This window comes from Coturnix japonica, chromosome Z, assembly GCF_054131305.1.
Source record: "Coturnix japonica strain WE chromosome Z, WE-NBRP24, whole genome shotgun sequence".
In the NCBI taxonomy this organism is placed as follows: Eukaryota; Metazoa; Chordata; class Aves; order Galliformes; family Phasianidae; genus Coturnix; species Coturnix japonica.
Window position 1 is genome coordinate 21,182 of NC_140702.1, and position 20,223 is coordinate 41,404.

Below are 20,223 nucleotides of genomic sequence, written 5' to 3' on the forward strand. Positions count from 1 at the left end.
TAGCCCTGCTCACTGACCTGCTCTTTCTCTCTCCTCTCCTTGCCCTCCGCCCATTGTCTCGGTGCAGCTTTTGCTCTCATTACATCTGAGCAAAGCGACAAGGAACTGCTGCTGATAGTGTGAGGTGATCTCACTGCCAGGTACGTGCCATGTTTTGTCCCCCCACATGGTTTTGCCGCAGGGTATGCGAGGGTAGTTCTGAAGAATTGTACCCATACTGTGCTGTGTGAATAGAGAAAACAGAAATGTGTTTCCGTTCTGTTCCAGCACGTCACAGCTGCTGTGATGAGCGTCGTGTGCATGGCCGAGAAGGAGGGTGGGGCTCCCCAGGACAGAAGATCTCCAGCGGAGCTCTACCAAGTGACCGAGGTGATGCCTCTGCATGCTGGTGAGTGAGGGTCCAAAGCAGGGTGGGCAGGGCTGGGGCAGCGAGTGCCCCCTGCTCCACACCAGGACCCCTTGTCACAGGCAGACTGTACAAGGGGAGCGAGCCCAGGGCCGGAGAGGGCAGAGCTCCTTCTTCTGCTCCCGCCTGCCTTTGGCCCCTCTGTAGCACTGCTCTCTCTCCTTGGTCAGATGCTGAATTGCTGCCTCTGTCTGATGTGGAACAGGAGGCAGTGGATTTCATCCAAGCCAACAGCATCAGCAAGGAAATGGTAAGAGCAGCCATCTCCATCGTGGCTGTACCTGCACCTCCAGACGGTCCCTCGGGCTCTGCCTTCAGGCTGCAGGAGGGCTGCTGGCCGGGCAGAGCTGCTGCTGTCCTGCAGCTGTCCTGCGCTGCTCCACACCCCGCAACGACTGGTCCCCCTGGCCATGGCTGTCCACACTCACACTCCTCGGTCTGTGTGTGCTTGCCAGGATCTGGTGCAGAAGCTGCAGTTCCTCAACTCCATCTGCATACTGTGCAGCACGGCTGGACAGGAGGGCCTCACACAGAGCCCCAATATCTTCTGCATGCTCAAAAATATGTGCAAGAAGATTGAGGTGAGGGGACATGGCACCCAGGTAGCTGCACCCTGTGAGAAGGAAAGGACAGAGGGAGAGGGAGGCAGGGAAATCACGCACAGATACCCAAGTGCCCCAGATGGGACTCCAGGTGCTGCTGAGAGCTCAGCAGTGGAGGTGGACAGCAGCACCAGTGTGCCAGTGTTTGTCAAGGGCCACTGGGGGGGTGACTCAGGCCCTAGCGGCCGGTGGCAGGTTTGCTGTTGCTGGGTGCTGGCAGCTGCCAGGTGCCATCCTGATTGTGCTTTGCAGGTTCTGTTGTGTGAGGAGCCCATGGAGCAGCTGAGCACCGGGCTGAGGTTCTGCTGCATGAACACCATTGCTGCCTTGAGGTACATGCCCAGCCCCTGCTTTTGCCAGCACATCCCCCAGGCACCATCCTGGTGGCCCTGACGCAGCTCCCCGCTAAGTCTTGGCCCTCGCCCCAAAGCTGGTGACATCAGGACTGTCCTCTGACCCAGAGCAGCCCCGTGGGGGAGGAGGCACCTCCTGGCAGGGCTCCCCATCCCTCTCAGGGAGCCTTTCCCAGGGGAGGACCTGTTCCACCCCTGCCTCAGCACCCAGGCACCGCTCCTAACATCAGTGTCTCTCTAATTGCAGCACAGTCAATGCAGTTACGGAGGAAGAAATATTTCATCTCCTCAAGGTGTGCTGCAGCGTCGTCTTCTATCTTCCTCCAGCCAGGGCCTTGAATATTTCCCTCTACAACCAGGTATGTACTGCGCAATCTACTGTTGACCCCATGCCTCTGGGCTGCCGCTTGCATTCCTTGTGTCCAGAGATCTATCAAAATGTTTGTGGGATGAATTAGCAGCCTTGCTTGCCCTCACCCCTCTCACTCTTGCCTTGGGCTTGGCAAACACCCTGTGTTGTAGCCTGCTCTGAGTGCAGCAGCCTTGCAGAGTGCCCCTGTGCACAGATCTGTAGGTATCCTTTATTGGCAGCCAGAGGGGTTCACAGCAGTCTCCTGGGTATGAAAGGGAACCCTGAAAGACTTCCACAACCCACTGTTCTCTTTACAGACCCTGGAAGCTATGGACGACATGCTGCAGACTGTGCTAGATGTCTGTCCCATTGCCAGTGTCAATAGTCGGCTGCAGGGAATCTTGGAGGTCTGTCTATTGTGAAGTTCTGCCCTCAGAGCTCCCTTCTAGTAGAAGTTTATGTCGCTCCATGGAAACGGCACTGGCAGCAGTTGGAGCCGGCAAGGGACCCTGGCGGCAGTAGCCCCATGATGGGCTTGGCTTAAGCTCAGGGGAAGCCTGGATGGATTCTGTGATTCCAGCCAGGAGCTCAGCAGACCTGCAGTGGGCATCAGCAGCTCCCAGGCTGACCAGCAGCTCCTCTCCTCACAGGTGCTGCTGCCTTTCAGCATCTCCAAGACACAGGCTGTGTGTGAGAGGGCTTTGGGGCGCATCTGGAAGCTTAGTGGCTTCATGACCAGCAGATTCTGGCAGCAGGTAAGGAGACATGAAAATTCCAGCCGGGCACTCTCATTCTTTGCATCCCAGAGCTGCCTCTATGACTCAGGAATACCTGGGAGACAAGCTGGGGCTCAGGCGTGAACCCACAGAATGCTTTTGACATGAAGGGAGGGTCTTTATCCTTCCCTTTGGCTGTGGACATCCCACTCCAGACGCTATTCTCTCATTCTGTTTAACATGCCTTCCCTCCTTTTTTCCTTCTTACTGCAGCCCCTTGGAAAAAACCTTGCCCCTTCTCAGAGGACAGACATTGCCCTTGCAACCCTGGAGAAGATCATTGGGGACTGCGGTTTCGATGAGAAGAAGTGGGCTGAGACTATGCTGGATGTGCTTTGGAGAGACCCTGGCACCTGGCTAATGGATGTAAGCAGAGTGAGGCGACCCTGCCCGCCACAGCTCTTGGGGACTGAAGCCATTTGAAGGCAGCAAAGAGCTGTGGGAAGGGCAGTAATAACACAGCCTGGGAAGAAAATGGCTGCAGTCCAGTGGCAGCAGCAGTCTCCCTGTGTTCTCACAACAGGTGCCAGAGATTCTGGGATTCATCCACGCCAACCTGAAGATCCAGAGAACATCAGTTCAGCAGATCCTGCTCTCAGTGCTGGATGTGCTGACCGTCCAGTTTCCCAGGGATGTGCTGAGGAGTGTGTTGACCGACCTTCCACAGAATGACAGGTATCAGCCCAGAGAGCCCCATGTTTGTTCCATGTGAAGAGCAGGGCTCAGAAATGGTCTGGCTGCCAGAGCCAAGGAAAGCTGCAGGACATCCCGAGGAGCAGGCCCTCCATCCCACTGTGCTTTCCAGTGCTGGCGGGCCGCTCAGGGCTGCAGCAGCCAATACCAACCATGGTAGCCCAGAGCCCCCCATCAGGCTCCTGCCTGAGCCATGGTGCTGTAGCTAAGGCAGCCCTGCTGACACAGCATTGCTCTCTGTTTATAGCACTACCCTGGACATATTGAAGAGTGTGCTGCCCCTGCTGGAAGCATCCCAGGGGATCTGGGATGAGCTCAGCAGTGTTCTGCAGGACCAGCAGCTGTGTGAGATATTGAGCATCAGCACAGCGGAGTTGGGCCTCCTTCGCTTGACTGTGAGTTACTGGACAAGGCAATATCCTCTCCTTCAGGGCACTGCGTGCTCAGGCTGGGCTGTGTCTCCCTAGTGCACTGCCTCAAGCTGCCAGAGCAGCCAGGAGCTGCAGGGTGCAGGATGTCCTGCTGCCTCTGCCTGCCTCTCACTGCTGTGTTCGTTTCAGGTGATGCCTCCCACTGAAGAGCTGGTGAAGGAGCTGTGTAAGCCAGCACTGCTCCAGAAGCTTCTGAATGTGGAAAGCCTGCCAGTGCTCTGGCTGGTGCTCAGACGCCTCATGCTGCTGTCTGAGAGACCTGAGACGGTGAGCAGGACCTTGTCAAACGTAGCCCTCATGTTGACAGCCTGGCGCTGGGGCAATGGGCAACACTGTGCCTTGGCCGCTGTCATCCTGATGGGAAGGAAATTGTGTGTTTTGTACAGGCAAGAGAAATCCGGGCCCTGCTTCCAGTCGTCATGGAGATCCTGCAGTTTGCCGACACACCCATTTCTTCCCCCAATACTGTGAAGGTGCTGAATATCTTCAGGAATTCAATTCACCATCTGGGCAAGTGGCATGCCAGTCCCTTTGCTCTGGAGTTGGCTGAGAAGATCCTGCCTCTTTTTAATCACGTAAGTCTGTTGTGGGAGGCTGAGCTCTGCGGGTGGGTGCTTGACAGGAGTGTCTTCTCCTTTCTTTCCTTCTCTGGGCTCTCAGAAATGACATGTCCTGTGGGCTCTGCAGCCTATCAGGACTTGTCCCTGGTAGTGCAGATGACTCCTGGGGGAGTTGCTGAGGTCTGAGGTCCTCCTGTTCTCCCTCAGGCATCATGTGAAGTGCGAGAAGGTTCCATCCGCCTCTTCAGGGATGTGATGGACGCTGTGCTGTGGTCTCAGAAGGGAAGCATGAAGAAGACCTTGTGCAGGGGCCTGCTCCCTCTGCTCTTTCACATGAGTGACGAGACCCTGAGCGTAGCACAGGTAGGAATTTCAGAGCTGAGCAGTGTGCAGGCAGTGGTGTGCTGACAACTCAGCAGTGATCTGCAATTGAGAGCAAGATCAGCAAGCATTCAGACACTGGGAAGTGTGTCTGTGTGTGTGGTGCCATGTCCTTGCATCTGTTGTTCTGCAGGCATCTGGGGAAGCCCTTGTGTCCTGTGCAAAGTTCCTGAAGTGGAAGGAGCTCGAGCACCAGGCCCAGCAGAAGAACTCAGCGGGGATCATGAAGTGTTTGGTGAGGACAATCTCACAGCCCCCACCTTTTTGCTGGGGGAAAGGTGATGCTGGAGGAGGGGTTGCAGCAGCAGCTGTGGCTGCTCTGCAAGCCCCATGCTCTTGTGCTCTTCTTCAGCTGCAGCAGGACAGAATGGGAGTGGAAGGCTACCTGCATCAGAGCCTGCCATACCTGGAGGATTCTCAGGCCTCCTTGCGATGCGAGGCTGTCAGATTCATTGGTGAGCCCAACCCCTGCGTCCCTCTTTGGGCCCTGCCCTGCCAGGAAGGCACAGCCCTGAAGCCCCCAGGTACAGCCTGCCCATGCCGGTAGCCCCAGTGGGTGCCTTGCTCAGGTCCCCCCTCGGGTGTCATATGGAGGAGTGGGTGTCTGACAGAGCTCTTTCCCTAGGGCTGATTGGGAAGCACTCCAGGGAGCAGAGTGAGAAGATGCTGAATGAACTCTGCAGTGGTGAGTGAGGGCAGTGCTGTGTGTGTTGGGGCTGGGGGCAGAGCTGGGCAGCATGCAGCTGTTCTTTGCCCTGCTGCAAGGAAATGCTGCAGGGACAGAGGAGCATTCCTGGCAATCCTGAGCAGTGTCTTCCGTCTGACCCGTCAGTCTCCTGTGCTCCTCCTGTCCAGGAAAAGCAAGGAGTGGGGCTGGCAGGGCCCAGAGGGGAAGCTGGTGTCTCTCTGTAGATTGGGGGTCCAATCTCTGCTCTATTTCCTTCTGTTGCAGCCCTTCAGCCTTTGGAAGATGACCCCCATCTGGCAGTCCGTTCTGTGGCATGTGAGACCATCCAGAAGCTGAGACACCAAAGGCAGAAGGCGGCACCAGCACGGAGAAGGCTCCCAGTACTTGTCCGCTGGTTTTGCGTAGCCTTCTGAGGGGCTTTTCCTGTGAGGATGAAGCACAGATAGGAAACGTTACATCTAGTTTTGCTGTGGGGTTTACCTCTGTGTGTGACACATTCATTCTTCTGACAACTGCTATCACTCAGTTTGTTAATAAAAATCATTCCTTTATTACTTTGTGCCTTGCAGATTAATCTGAATGTAAGAAAATCGGGCTGACTTTGTTTGCTTTGCTCAACACTGGCCACATCAATATAACAAAGGACATTGTTTTCAAGAATAATTGCAGCTATCTTCTAGTTGGCTTGTGCTTCTGTGCTTCTGAGAAACATCTAGCAATTTCTTTTCTTTTTTCTTTTTCTCCTTTTTTTGCACGAGTCCTGGATGCTGGTGTGTGTTGTGCTCTGTTGTTTGCTGACCAGCAGGTGAAAGGACCGTGTTTTGTGTTAGGTGGTGAGTTTTGTCTATCTCAGGGGCCATCCAATTGGATCCATCCTCTTTTTGCAGTGTTTAGGGACAGTTAATTTGCTCTTGCCTGGAGCTATGTGTGAAGTGCAGGACTAGAAGCTGTGATCGCTGAATCTCCTTGGATGAGCCCCAGCTCAGGTTCTCTCACACCAACCAAGAATGTTTTTGCCAGCCCTGTTGTATTGCTGCAGCTCAGTGACCCCGACAATCTTCCCATGGAGTGCCAAAGAGGGAGGTGGGAGCCTCCTTGCTGAGATCTGCTAGCAAAGCCCTGAGCGGCTCTAAGGTCGGAGCCTGTTGGGTCGGTAACACTGTGTCATGGTTTTGTGCTGTTGCTGTCAATATTCTACATCATAACATCACGTGCAGTATGAATCATTAATTGCGGGTATAAATAGTGGAATCATGTACAAAGGAAAAAGGGTTAAAGAGAAAGTAACTTTATGTTTATAACTGAACGATACGGATTGCTAAGGGAACGTTATATGGTATTAAAGGTGTTTGAATGGGACAGACTGTTCTGATGGTATAAGAAAGTGTAACTGAGGGTATGTGAAAGTGTAATTGAGGGTATGTGGAAGTGTAACTAAGGGTATGTGAAAGTGTGATTGAGGGTATGTGGAAGTGTGGAAGGTTCATGCTCCAGTTCCGTGGAATGGCAGCGTCCCGATTATTCAGCTCTCGGAGGAGAACTACATATCCCAGAGGATGTCACAGCCAGAGATGAATCACTGGAGGAGGACATATATAGTCTTGCTCCAAGGCTGGAACGCTTTCTTCTTCTCTCGCTCTCTGCGTGCCAGCTCTGTCGTCTCTGTGCTCCAGCCCTATCGCCTAGAGTTAACAGTAGGCCTCCTGGTTTTTGGGGATTCTCTCTCTCTCTCTCTCTCTCTCACTCCGTGAGAGATCATCCGTGGGGATTGGAGGCGTTTCCAGCCTTCCAGCACTTGGCTGTTGCTGAGAGAGTAGAGCTTCCTGCCCAGAGAGAACGAGCAGCAGAATGGATCCCATGAGAGCAGCCTTAGAAGCCTTTCAGACAAAGCAGGTGGATCAGGCTGTGGCCTGTGCCTGTGCTTTGGAGTGAAGCCAGCAGGCTTTACTTCAAGCAGAATGAGCTGTGGGTGCAGCGTCCAGCAATGCAAGTGGCCGACAGCTGGAGACAGCATCACCTTGAGCAGCACTCTTGAGGGAAATGCTCAGTGTGAAGGAAGGCCATGAAGAAGAGAGTAGCTTGTGGCTGTGTTCACGGGATAAGGTTTTCCTTCCTGAGCTGTTACCTCTCAGGTGCTGTGTGAGTCTTCTGCAGTGTGCCTACAGCTGTGCAATGTGCTCTGCAGGAAGCGCTGACGTTGCCCATGCAGCGTCATGTCTTTCACGTCTTTCACGTCTCGTATCCAGTTCTACATGTTGTTTGAAGCACCATCGTAGAGGCAGCCTTGATTTCTGCAGCCCCGAGCTTTGTGCCACAAGAGCTCTCCTGCTTCTCTCTGTGATGTGAGACTGAATGGAAGGCCCTGCAGAAGTCTGGGTAGGTGATGTCAGTTGCTGTTCCTTTCCCCACCTGTGCTGGGAAAAGCAGGGAATGGGACTGGGGGACATCCTGGCGGTGGGATCCTGCCTCAGCAGAACTGAATGGCTGTTCTGATCCACGTATTCTAACCCGAGTGAATCTGACAATAACGAGAGAGGGGAGGGTGCTGTGGGAAGAAGATGTATGTGCCGCAGTTTGTGATGCAAGGTTTTCTAGGAGCTGCAGCTAGTAAGGCTTCCTTTTTGATGGGGAGAGGATTAACAAGGTTATTTTAATGAAAATAGTTCACGATATGCTTCCTTTTCATTCATCTTTCATACTACTTCTCAAAAAACTGTGGATTCTAAAGTACTATTTCTTGCTAAAGAGAATACGTGTGCACCCAGCACATTCATCTGCTCAAAGGATCATCATCTCTGTCTGTGTTTCTTCTAGTCCCTGAGGTGGAGCAGAGTGGAACACAGACTTGGGTAAATCTTCATTCAAGGAGCACGAACACGTAATGCTCATCTTAGGTGTGTGGCTGACAACAAGAGCAGAGAGGTAAGTTTCATAGGGTTGCATGCCCATTTTATTTTATTTTTAATTCATGATGCATAGAGGCGTTCCCCAGACAAAGTGAGCATTTGTCGGCTGGACTTTCTAGAAATGACCTAGGCAGTGAAAATGGGTTTGAAGCATCCCTAAGAGCCCTGCAAGAGAATGCTGAGAGTTAATCTGGCACCCTCCTTTGGAAACGTTTGGTGTCTGTCAGCTCTTCAGCTGTGCCCTAACAACTTCCATTGCGCTGCCACACCAGGATAGAATTCCAAGCCCACACTGAGTCCTGGAATGTTGTGGTGTCGTGTTGGAATCAGATGTGACCACGTGGTCTTGCCTCCCTGCCTTGTGGGGGGTCATGGTGGACCAGGCTGGTGGCCCATGGTGATGTCATAAGCGGCTGGAATGAGGGGAGGAGCGGTGCGTTCCGTGTTCCTTTGTGGGTGAGCTAGTGCTCAGAGTAGTTGGTTGGTTTGTTGCTCTTGTGCCTTTAGTGCCTTTAGTGCCTTTAGTGCCATTTTCTTCACAACATCGTGTGCAGCACCTTGTAGGTAAGCTGAGCCGATGTGGGATGGATGGGTGGGCAGTGAGGTGTTGAGAAATGCTGGCTGTCGGAGCTCACAGCACCGTATTGCTTACTCTAGACCACCAGACGTAATTTTCCCCCGGTACACATGTTCCAAAGGGGGTATCCGTAAAGGTGGCACCCATCCCGTGCTTCTTCCGTCGTCTTCTTTGCTCAGTTGTGGAAGCATCATATAGTTGCTGGGCGGACAGGCATCACGTAGCCTGAGACTCAGCATGTCTTGCAGCAAGTGGATGGGACGGTTGTGCTGTGTGCGTTATTCCATGGCTGTCTTAGCCCTGCTCACTGACCTGCTCTTTCTCTCTCCTCTCCTTGCCCTCCGCCCATTGTCTCGGTGCAGCTTTTGCTCTCATTACATCTGAGCAAAGTGACAAGGAACTGCTGCTGATAGCGTGAGGTGATCTCACTGCCAGGTACGTGCCATGTTTTGTCCCCCCACATGGTTTTGCCGCAGGGTATGCGAGGGTAGTTCTGACGAATTGTACCCATACTGTGCTGTGTGAATAGAGAAAACAGAAATGTGTTTCCGTTCTGTTCCAGCACGTCACAGCTGCTGTGATGAGCGTCGCGTGCATGGCCGAGAAGGAGGGTGGGGCTCCCCAGGACAGAAGATCTCCAGCGGAGCTCTACCAAGTGACCGAGGTGATGCCTCTGCATGCTGGTGAGTGAGGGTCCAAAGCAGGGTGGGCAGGGCTGGGGCAGCGAGTGCCCCCTGCTCCACACCAGGACCCCTTGTCACAGGCAGACTGTGCCAGGGGAGCGAGCCCAGGGCCTGAGAGGGCAGAGCTCCTTCTTCTGCTCCCGCCTGCCTTTGGCCCTTCTGTAGCACTGCTCTCTCTCCTTGGTCAGATGCTGAATTGCTGCCTCTGTCTGATGTGGAACAGGAGGCAGTGGATTTCATCCAAGCCAACAGCATCAGCAAGGAAATGGTAAGAGCAGCCATCTCCATTGTGGCTGTACCTGCATCTCCAGACGGTCCCTCGGGCTCTGCCTTCAGGCTGCAGGAGGGCTGCTGGCCGGGCAGAGCTGCTGCTGTCCTGCAGCTGTCCTGCGCTGCTCCACAACCCGCAACGCCTGGTCCCCCTGGCCATGGCTGTCCACACTCACACTCCTCGGTCTGTGTGTGCTTGCCAGGATCTGGTGCAGAAGCTGCAGTTCCTCAACTCCATTTGCATACTGTGCAGCACGGCTGGACAGGAGGGCCTCACACAGAGCCCCAATATCTTCTGCATACTCAAAAATATGTGCAAGAAGATTGAGGTGAGGGGACATGGCACCCAGGTAGCTGCACCCTGTGAGAAGGACAGGACAGGGGGAGAGGGAGGCAGGGAAATCACGCACAGATACCCAAGTGCCCCAGATGGGACTCCAGGTGCTGCTGAGAGCTCAGCAGTGGAGGTGGACAGCAGCACCAGTGTGCCAGTGTTTGTCAAGGGCCACTGGGGGGGGTTACTCAGGCCCTAGCGGCCGGTGGCAGGTTTGCTGTTGCTGGGTGCTGGCAGCTGCCAGGTGCCATCCTGATTGTGCTTTGCAGGTTCTGTTGTGTGAGGAGCCCATGGAGCAGCTGAGCACCGGACTGAGGTTCTGCTGCATGAACACCATTGCTGCCTTGAGGTACCTGCCCAGCCCCTGCTTTTGCCAGCACATCCCCCGGGCACCATCCTGGTGGCCCTGACGCAGCTCCCCGCTAAGTCTTGGCCCTCGCCCCAAAGCTGGTGACATCAGGACTGTCCTCTGACCCAGAGCAGCCCCGTGGGGGAGGAGGCACCTCCTGGCAGGGCTCCCCATCCCTCTCAGGGAGCCTTGCCCAGGGGAGGACCTGTTCCACCCCTGCCTCAGCACCCAGGTACCGCTCCTAGCATCAGTGTCTCTCTAATTGCAGCACAGTCAATGCAGTTACGGAGGAAGAAATATTTCATCTCCTCAAGGTGTGCTGCAGCGTCGTCTTCTATCTTCCTCCAGCCAGGGCCTTGAATATTTCCCTCTACAACCAGGTATGTACTGCGCAATCTACTGTTGACCCCATGCCTCTGGGCTGCCGCTTGCATTACTTGTGTCCAGAGATCTATCAAGATGTTTGTGGGATGAATTAGCAGCCTTGCTTGCCCTCACCCCTCTCACTCTTGCCTTGGGCTTGGCAAACACCCTGTGTTGTAGCCTGCTCTTAGTGCAGCAGCCTTGCAGAGTGCCCCTGTGCACAGATCTGTAGGTATCCTTTATTGGCAGCCAGAGGGGTTCACAGCAGTCTCCTGGTTATGAAAGGGAACCCTGAAAGACTTCCACAACCCACTGTTCTCTTTACAGACCCTGGAAGCTATGGACGACATGCTGCAGACTGTGCTAGATGTCTGTCCCACTGCCAGTGTCAATAGTCGGCTGCAGGGAATCTTGGAGGTCTATTGTGAAGTTCTGCCCCCAGAGCTCCCTTCTAGTAGAAGTTTATCCCGCTCCATGGAAATGGCACTGGCAGCAGTTGGAGCCGGCAAGGGACCCTGGCAGCGGCAGTAGCCCCATGATGGGCTTTGCTTAAGCTCAGGGGAAGCCTGGATGGATGCTGTGATTCCAGCCAGGAGCTCAGCAGACCTGCAGTGGGCATCAGCAGCTCCCAGGCTGACCAGCAGCTCCTCTCCTCACAGGTGCTGCTGCCTTTCAGCATCTCCAAGACACAGGCTGTGTGTGAGAGGGCTTTGGGGCGCATCTGGAAGCTTAGTGGCTTCATGACCAGCAGCTTCTGGCAGCAGGTAAGGAGACATGAAAATTCCAGCTGGGCACTGTCATTCTTTGCATCCCAGAGCTGCCTCTACGACTCAGGAGTACCTGTGAGACAAGCTGGGGCTCAGGCGTGAACCCACAGAATGCTTTTGACATGAAGGGAGGGTCTTTATCCTTCCTTTTGCCTGTGGTCATCCCAATCCAGACGCTATTCTCTCATTCTGTTTTACATGCCTTTCCTCCTTTTATCCTTCTTGCTGCAGCCCCTTGGAAAAAACCTTGCCCCTTCTCAGAGGACAGACATTGCCCTTGTAACTCTGGAGAAGATCACCGGGAACTACAGTTTTGAGGAGAAGAAGTGGGCTGAGACTATGCTGGATGTGCTTTGGAGAGACCCTGGCACCTGGCTGATGGATGTAAGCAGAGTGAGGCGACCCTGCCCGCCACAGCTCTTGGGAACAGTAGCCCTTTGAAGGCAGCAAAGAGCTGTGGGAAGGGCAGTAGTAACACAGCTTGGGAGGCAAATGGCTGCAGTCCAGTGGCAGCAGCAGTCTCCCTGTGTTCTCACAACAGGTGCCAGAGATTCTGGGATTCATCCACGCCAACCTGAAGATCCAGAGCACATCAGTTCAGCAGATCCTGCTCTCAGTGCTGGATGTGCTGACTGTCCAGTTTCCCAGGGATGTGCTGAGGAGTGTGTTGACCGACCTTCCACAGAATGACAGGTATCAGCCCAGAGAGCCCCACATTTGTTCCATGTGAAGAGCAGGGCTCAGAAATGGTCTGGCTGCCAGAGCCAAGGAAAGCTGCAGGACATCTCGAGGAGCAGGCCCTCCATCCCACTGTGCTTTCCAGTGCTGGCGGGCTGCTCAGGGCTGCAGCAGCCAATACCAACCATGGCAGCCCAGAGCCCCCCATCAGGCTCCTGCCTGAGCCATGGTGCTGTAGCTAAGGCAGCCCTGCTGACACAGCATTGCTCTCTATTTATAGCACTACCCTGGACATATTGAAGAGTGTGCTGCCCCTGCTGGAAGCATCCCAGGGGATCTGGGATGAGCTCAGCAGTGTTCTGCAGGACCAGCAGCTGTGTGAGATATTGAGCATTAGCACAGCGGAGTTGGGCCTCCTTCGCTTGACTGTGAGTTACTGGACAAGGCAACATCCTCTCCTTCAGGGCACTGCTAGTTCAGGCTGGGCTGTGTCTCCCTAGTGCCCTGCCTCAAGCTGCCAGAGCAGCCAGGAGCTGCAGGGTGCAGGATGTCCTGCTGCCTCTGCCTGCCTCTCACTGCTGTGTTCGTTTCAGGTGATGCCTCCCACTGAAGAGCTGATGAAGGAGCTGTGTAAGCCAGCACTGCTCCAGAAGCTTCTGAATGTGGAAAGCCTGCCAGTGCTCTGGCTGGTGCTCAGACGCCTCGTGCTGCTGTCTGAGAGACCTGAGACGGTGAGCAGGACCTTGTCAAACGTAGCCCTCATGTTGACAGCCTGGCGCTGGGGCAATGGGCAACACTGTGCCTTGGCCGCTGTCCTCCTGATGGGAAGGAAATTGTGTGTTTTGTACAGGCAAGAGAAATCCGGGCCCTGCTTCCAGTCGTCATGGAGATCCTGCAGTTTGCCGACACACCCATTTCTTCCCCCAATACTGTGAAGGTGCTGAATATCTTCAGGAATTCAATTCACCATCTGGGCAAGTGGCACGCCAGTCCCTTTGCTCTGGAGTTGGCTGAGAAGATCCTGCCTCTTTTTAATCACGTAAGTCTGTTGTGGGAGGCTGAGCTCTGAGGGTGGGTGCTTGACAGGAGTGTCTTCTCCTTTCTTTCCTTCTCTGGGCTCTCAGAAATGACATGTCCTGTGGGCTCTGCAGCCTATCAGGACTTGTCCCTGGTAGTGCAGGCGACTCCTGGGGGAGTTGCTGAGGTCTGAGGTCCTCCTGTTCTCCCTCAGGCATCATGTGAAGTGCGAGAAGGTTCCATCCGCCTCTTCACGGATGTGATGGACGCTGTGCTGTGGTCTCAGAAGGGAAGCATGAAGAAGACCGTGTGCAGGGGCCTGCTCCCTCTGCTCTTTCACATGAGTGATGAGACCCTGAGCGTAGCACAGGTAGGAATTTCAGAGCTGAGCAGTGTGCAGGCAGTGGTGTGCTGACAACTCAGCAGTGATCTGCAATTGAGAGCAAGATCAGCAAGCATTCAGACACTGGGAAGTGTGTCTGTGTGTGTGGTGCCATGTCCTTGCATCTGTTGTTCTGCAGGCATCTGGGGAAGCCTTTGTGTCCTGTGCAAAGTTCCTGAAGTGGAAGGAGCTCGAGCACCAGGCCCAGCAGAAGAACTCAGCGGGGATCATGAAGTGTTTGGTGAGGACAATCTCACAGCCCCCACCTTTTTGCTGGGGGAAAGGGGATGCTGGAGGAGGGGTTGCAGCAGCAGCTGTGGTCGCTCTGCAAGCCCCATGCTCTTGTGCTCTTCTTCAGCTGCAGCAGGACAGAATGGGAGTGGAAGGCTACCTGCATCAGAGCCTGCCATACCTGGAGGATTCTCAGGCCTCCTTGCGATGCGAGGCTGTCAGATTCATTGGTGAGCCCAACCCCTGCGTCCCTCTTTGGGCCCTGCCCTGGCAGGAAGGCACAGCCCTGAAGCCCCCAGGTACAGCCTGCCCATGCCGGTAGCCCCAGTGGGTGCCTTGCTCAGGTCCTCCCTCGGGTGTCATATGGAGGAGTGGGTGTCTGACAGAGCTCTTTCCCTAGGGCTGATTGGGAAGCACGCCATGGAGCAGAGTGAGAAGATGCTGAATGAACTCTGCAGTGGTGAGTGAGGGCAGTGCTGTATGTGTTGGGACTGGGGGCAGAGCTGGGCAGCATGCAGCTGTTCTTTGCCCTGCTGCAAGGAAATGCTGCAGGGACAGAGGAGCATTCCTGGCAATGCTGAGCAGTGTCTTCCGTCTGACCCGTCAGTCTCCCGTGCTCCTCCTGGCCAGGAAAAGCAAGGAGTGGGGCTGGCAGGGCCCAGAGGGGAAGCTGGTGTCTCTCTGTAGATTGGGGGTCCAATCTCTGCTCTGTTTCCTTCTGTTGCAGCCCTTCAGCCTTTGGAAGATGACCCCCATCTGGCAGTCCGTTCTGTGGCATGTGAGACCATCCAGAAGCTGAGACACCAAAGGCAGAAGGCGGCACCAGCACGGAGAAGGCTCCCAGTACTTTTCCGCTGGTTTTTCATAGCCTTCTGATGGGCTTTTCCTGTGAGGATGAAGCACAGATAGGAAACGTTACATCTAGTTTTGCTGTGGGGTTTACCTCTGTGTGTGACACATTCATTCTTCTGACAACTGCTATCACTCAGTTTGTTAATAAAAATCATTCCTTTATTACTTTGTGCCTTGCAGATTAATCTGAATGTAAGAAAATCGGGCTGACTTTGTTTGCTTTGCACAACACTGGCCACTTCAAGATAACAAAGGACACTGTTTTCAAGAATAATTGCAGCTATCTTCTTGTTGACTTGTGCTTCTGTGCTTCTGAGAAACACCATCTAGCAATTTCTTTTCTTTTTTCTTTTTCTCCTTTTTTTGCACGAGTCCTGGATGCTGGTGTGTGTTGTGCTCTGTTGTTTGCTGACCAGCAGGTGAAAGGATTGTGTTTTGTGTTAGGTGGTGAGTTTTGTCTATCTCAGGGGCCATCCAATTGGATCCATCCTCTTTTTGCAGTGTTTAGGGACATTTAATTTGCTGTTGCCTGGAGCTATGTGTGAAGTGCAGGACTAGAAGCTGTGATTGCTGAATCTCCTTGGATGAGCCCCAGCTCAGGTTCTCTCACACCAACCAAGAATGTTGTGCCAGCCCTGTTGTATTGCTGCAGCTCAGTGACCCCTACAATCTTCCCATGGAGTGCCGAAGAGGGAGGTGGGAGCCTCCTTGCTGAGATCTGCTAGCAAAGCCCTGAGCAGCTCTAAGGTCGGAGCCTGTTGGGTCGGTAACACTGTGTCATGGTTTTGTGCTGTTGCTGTCAATATTCTACATCATAACATCATGTGCAGGATGAATCATTAATTGAGGGTATAAATAGTGGAATCATGTACAAAGGAAAAAGGGTTAAAGAGAAAGTAACTTTATGTTTATAACTGAACGATACGGATTGCTAAGGGAACGTTATATGGTATTAAAGTTGTTTGAATGGGACAGACTGTTCTGATGGTATAAGAAAGTGTAACTAAGGGTATGTGAAAGTGTGATTGAGGGTATGTGGAAGTGTGGAAGGTTCATGCTCCAGTTCCGTGGAATGGCAGCGTCCCGAGTATTCAGCTCTCGGAGGAGAACTACATATCCCAGAGGATGTCGCGGCCAGAGATGAATCACTGGAGGAGGACATATATAGTCTTGCTCCAAGGCTGGAACGCTTTCTTCTTCTCTCGCTCTCTGCGTGCCAGCTCTGTCGTCTCTGTGCTCCAGCCCTATCGCCTAGAGTTAACAATAGGCCTCCCGGTTTTTGGGGATTCTCTCTCTCTCTCTCTCTCTCTCTCTCCCCCCTTGTTTGATTTATTAGCCTCAATTATATTGTACTATATTGTGTTATCTTGTATTCCAATATCATATTTAGTAAAATAAGTTTTCTCCTTAGATTGCTGCCACTGTTTTGTCCATTCCCTTCTTTCCCTTCATTTCTGGGGTGGTGGCCACTGTCACGGGCACAGGTAAACCTAGGTAACCCGTGATATTGGGCTGGTCCTACGAAGCAGGATGACTGCAGTAAGCAGTGTACATGGTGCGCTGTGAGTACTGCACACATTCCTCTTGGCAGCTTGTGGAACAGAAATAGTGCATTGTTTGGATTGTGTAAGCATTCCTGTTGGTCTCTTGTGATGCTTACCTTCTTAGAGCACCTTTCCACGTTTGGCTCTAAATATTTTGGTACCTTACTTGTTCTATTTGGCTTAGCAGGGAAGGTCTTCTTCTGAAGCATCCTCAGTCTTGGTCTGGGCAGCATACTTAGAAATGACATGGACGTTACATGAGTGGGTGGTCAAAGGGGGGAAGAACTCACCTTTCTGATCTGTTTCCTTTTAGAACACAGTCCTGGAGAGGATTTGCTTTCCTTGTTTCCTGGAGACTTGGATTCTTAAATGGTTTTGACTGCAGCTATTTCTGATGTTCATTCCTTTTTCTGTACTTTAGTAGCCAAGTGCATGTGGAGTGCTTGGGAATTGTCTGAAGTTGCCAGCTTGCTTGTGATCACATATGTAACGTGGAGTTATGTGTGGTGCCAGTGATAATTAAGTGTGATGAACTTGAAGTATAATTGCAGCCCTAATAGAAACAATGACTTGAACTCTGGAATTCTGTGTAAAATCATTAGCTAGCTTGTGGTCCGGGTCTTCAAACCAAAGGCTATGAGGTGCTGCTCTTGTTGACACAGGCTGTGAAAGATGACTTGAGCTCTAAGAGTAATTTCCCTTCTGCTCTTGATATGAACGTCAAATCCACAATTACAGTATTAAGAAGATAATATAAAAGTTGATGCTGCTGGCCTGTGGACTTCCATTAGCTGTTAGCCATAGTTTGGAACTTGCAAATCAATCATATTTTGATTTTAGTGATGAAATCTTCTGATGAAATCTTCCTTTTAATCCTGCAAAAGAATCTCAATGGAACATTTCAGTCTGAAAAGGCTCTGACGTATGAAGATGTGCCAGACTGCAGCCATGTGCCAGATGTGTTTGGATCCATGGAATTTTCTGATGTAACTTCAGTGTTTGAAGAATCTGCGCTCGATCTAAATACTCAGAGAACAAAGCAGGTGTGTGAAGATGTGGTGCTAGTTTCTTACAGAAAAAATACAGTTGTTAATCCAGAAATCTGCTTCTCATTCTATATAGTGCTTACTCCATATTTAAGTATCTAGTGGATCTTGACCAAAGGGAGATACAGATTGAGCAAAGAAGTATGTTAAGCATAAACTTTGGTGCCTTCTACCTGTTGGCCATGGTTCGTTTGACGAGAACCCTAACTCCAGTGTTTGGTTTGCACAGAAACAGCAAGCAAGGGAACAAGTAAAGGAGTCAGTGAGGATTTTAAAACACAATGGGAAGCGATAAGGCACAGTTAATAAGATTCTGGAGTTAGGCTAGAGGTAGACAGAGCTTTAAAGGTACCGAAAGAAATTCAATCTTCCTGCATTGGACAAGAAAATCCACAGGGAAGTGATTCAAATTTTGCAGCTAAACCAAGTGATAATTCATAGTTATGTTTAGATAAGCTGGTGAGAGTTAATCCTAAATGGAGAATTGAGATGAACAAATCAAAAAATGGCATTTGACAGTCTATTAGAAATGAACATATTCTAGGAGAGAATCAGAGGTTTAAACTCTTCTGTTCAACAGACAAGTAGTGCATTATATTTTTATAAGCATTGTGTCTGAGCTTCTCAGCTGTTAGAATTTCCTTGACAGTAATTTCTCCAGATGTGATCAGAAAACCTTTTGTTCCGTCTATGGCAGCATTCGAGGCATGATACTCAACTGGGTGATATGGAATTCACACTGTCAACTCCAGTGACAAGAAAAGTGGCATGTAAGAAGCGTGCAAACACAGAGAATGTTGATGCAGAGTCAGCGTTAAGAAATGAGCTGCCCTTTGCACTTCCTGCTCCAAAAGCCTTCTTTTCAAAGAGTCAGGCCGAGAAGCAAGTAGAAGGCATACCCTTTCAGGCGCCTGCTTCCAAAGGTATGTTGTATCTAACAAATGGAAATCTAGAACATGTGTAGCTTAGGAATTTTTTAATTTAAATATGAATGCAATACTTGTAGGTCCTATAATTCTGAAAGATTTCAGTGTGGGGTTTATTTGGTCACAGCACATATGTGATGTGGAGCTGTAAGGAGCCATAGGGGTATATGGGGGTGCATGGGAACTTTTGGATCACGGACTGAAGCTCTGATTGACCACCTGAGGCAAGCAATGTGTCAGCTTCAGGAGCACAGGTGAAGGCAGTTGAGCTGTGTGAGCAGTTGTGTTTGAGTCTGGCTGCAGCTCTCTTAGACCCCACTGAAGGGCTGAGTGCCACTGGGAAAGGATCTCTGTGTGGACATTGCTTCTCTTGGAGTTTTCCATCTGTAGAGGTATGTGGGGGCCACTGGGGGATACAGGAAAGCAAGGGGCTGTGGGGGGACTATAGGTAGTCATATAAGACTGTAGGGAGCTGTGCAGGGGCTGTAAAGGCCTCTAGGGAGTTGAGGGGGACTCTAGGGGGGGATATGGGGCCTGTGGTGGGCCACAGGAGGACTAGGGGCTCTAGGGGGCTATGAGGGTGTGTAGGGGTTGTGGGGAGCTATTGGAGGATATGGGCAGATATGGGGCTTTAAGGGGTGGTGTATAGAGAGATAGAGGGTTGTGGGGGCCTGAGGGTGATATGGGGCTACTGGGGGCTGTCGGGGGCTATGGGGAGGAATATGGAGTTATAGCAGATTGTGGGGTGTAGGTGTGGTATATTTATGTACATAGATGGGAATATATGTATGAAAAAGATAGATCCATGCGTGTTCTGGGCTGCACTGAAAAAGGGGTGGCCAGCAGGAGAGGGAGGTGATTGTCCCCTCCTGCTCAGCTCTTGTGAGGCCCTATTTGCAGCACTGTGTCCAGGCCTGGGAAGCATGTGGAGCTGTTGGGGTGGGTCCAGAGGAGGGCCACTGTGATGATCAGAGGGCTGGAGCAGCTCTCCTATGAGGAAAGGTGGAGGGACCTGGGCTTGTTTAGCCTGGAGAAGAGAAGACTGCAGGGAGACCTCATTGTGGCCTTTCAGTACCTGAAGGGAGCATATAAACAAGAGGGGGAATGGCTGTTTACGAGGGTGGATAGTGATAGGACAAGAGGGAATGGTTTTAAACTGAGACAGGGGAGGTATAGGTTGGATCTTAGGAAGATGTTTTTCGCTCAGAGGGTGGTGACGACCTGGAACAGGCTGCCCAAAGAGGTTGTGGATGCCCCATCACTGGAGGCATTCAAGGCCAGGCTGGATGTGGCTCTGGGCAGCCCGGTATGGTGGTTGGCATCCCAGCACCTAGCAGGGGTGTTGAAACTAGGTGATGGCTGCGGTCCTTTGTAACCTGGGCCATTCTATGATTCTCTGATTTGGGGGGATATGAGTCTATAGGGTGGACAATAGGGGGATATGCTCTCAGACACTCATCCACTCTTTATGCAATCCTGTGTGCACTCACATGTGTTTTGTATTGATTTCCCGCTGAATCCTCCTGTGGATTTGTAGTTAGTCTGGGAGTGAAGGGGAGCACTGGGTAGCTGTTTGTGTTCCCTGCTGTGTGCTGCGGGGTTGTGCTGGCAGCGGTGCGGTTGGTTTCCTTTTCCTTGGGAGGGTGGGAAGGAGTTTAGCAGGCCTGGTTCTTTTCTCCAAGGATTTTGATCCTCCAGTGTCACTACACCAGGGAGTGCACGATCTAAAGGACTTCTGGGTTGTGATAAACTTGTATCTTGGCAGCTTCTATTATTTCAGGTTGTCATGGTTTAATAATTTTGTAATTTTGCTATCAGTATTCCACATCATAACATCATATAAAGCATGAATAATTTTACTGAATCTGCAACTTACAGAAGAAGACTACATCTCCCAGAGAACAACACGATAGGTCACGGGGCCTGGACTCTATATCAACTTGGTCGCAGAACAGACTGACGTCTTTCGAGTTCTGGCGTTCAGGGGAGTGTGTGGGAGCCTTCAGCCATTCGCCTAGATTCACAGTAGGCCTCTCGGTTACGGGACTCATTCTCT

At 52.0% G+C, this 20,223-nt stretch overlaps 2 protein-coding genes and 1 long non-coding RNA gene across 3 annotated transcripts; all 3 read left to right on the forward strand.

Moving 5' to 3' along the window:
- Positions 1-290: 290 nt before the first annotated feature.
- On the forward strand, positions 291-5,796 carry LOC107308719 (uncharacterized). Its single transcript, XM_085529802.1, has 17 exons — positions 291-388; positions 577-656; positions 862-987; positions 1,261-1,340; positions 1,609-1,720; positions 2,031-2,120; positions 2,364-2,468; positions 2,703-2,855; positions 3,013-3,164; positions 3,430-3,577; positions 3,743-3,880; positions 4,000-4,188; positions 4,381-4,536; positions 4,688-4,789; positions 4,907-5,009; positions 5,180-5,239; positions 5,507-5,796. Exons 1-17 carry the CDS (start codon positions 301-303, stop codon positions 5,653-5,655), a joined length of 2,031 nt encoding a protein of 676 aa, XP_085385928.1. The 5' UTR covers positions 291-300; the 3' UTR covers positions 5,656-5,796.
- A 2,384-nt stretch (positions 5,797-8,180) lies between these two features.
- Positions 8,181-14,121, forward strand: LOC146753307 (uncharacterized). Its single transcript, XM_085529286.1, has 13 exons — positions 8,181-10,007; positions 10,282-10,361; positions 10,630-10,741; positions 11,052-11,141; positions 11,384-11,488; positions 11,723-11,875; positions 12,033-12,184; positions 12,450-12,597; positions 12,763-12,900; positions 13,020-13,208; positions 13,401-13,556; positions 13,708-13,809; positions 13,927-14,121. The coding sequence occupies exons 1-13, from the start codon at positions 9,837-9,839 to the stop codon at positions 14,119-14,121; spliced, it is 1,791 nt and encodes a 596-aa protein (XP_085385412.1). The 5' UTR covers positions 8,181-9,836.
- A 35-nt stretch (positions 14,122-14,156) lies between these two features.
- LOC146753308 (uncharacterized) lies at positions 14,157-14,816 on the forward strand. The gene is made up of 2 exons (XR_014939329.1): positions 14,157-14,259; positions 14,527-14,816. It is a non-coding gene; the product is annotated as an uncharacterized LOC146753308 (long non-coding RNA).
- The last annotated feature ends 5,407 nt before the right edge of the window (positions 14,817-20,223 follow it).

What these genes read in the sequence shown, in the direction of transcription:
- LOC107308719 (XM_085529802.1), top strand. Translation starts at nt 301, where the DNA reads ATGGCCGAGAAGGAGGGTGGGGCTCCCCAGGACAGAAGATCTCCAGCG. An exon ending in TGGGCCTCCTTCGCTTGACT is followed by an intron (nt 3,578 to 3,742) that starts GTGAGTTACTGG and finishes TGTTCGTTTCAG; the next exon opens with GTGATGCCTCCCACTGAAGA. An exon ending in TCCTGCCTCTTTTTAATCAC is followed by an intron (nt 4,189 to 4,380) that starts GTAAGTCTGTTG and finishes GTTCTCCCTCAG; the next exon opens with GCATCATGTGAAGTGCGAGA.
- LOC146753307 (XM_085529286.1), top strand. Translation starts at nt 9,837, where the DNA reads ATGGCTGTCCACACTCACACTCCTCGGTCTGTGTGTGCTTGCCAGGAT. An exon ending in CTGGCACCTGGCTGATGGAT is followed by an intron (nt 11,876 to 12,032) that starts GTAAGCAGAGTG and finishes TTCTCACAACAG; the next exon opens with GTGCCAGAGATTCTGGGATT. An exon ending in CGGGGATCATGAAGTGTTTG is followed by an intron (nt 13,810 to 13,926) that starts GTGAGGACAATC and finishes GCTCTTCTTCAG; the next exon opens with CTGCAGCAGGACAGAATGGG.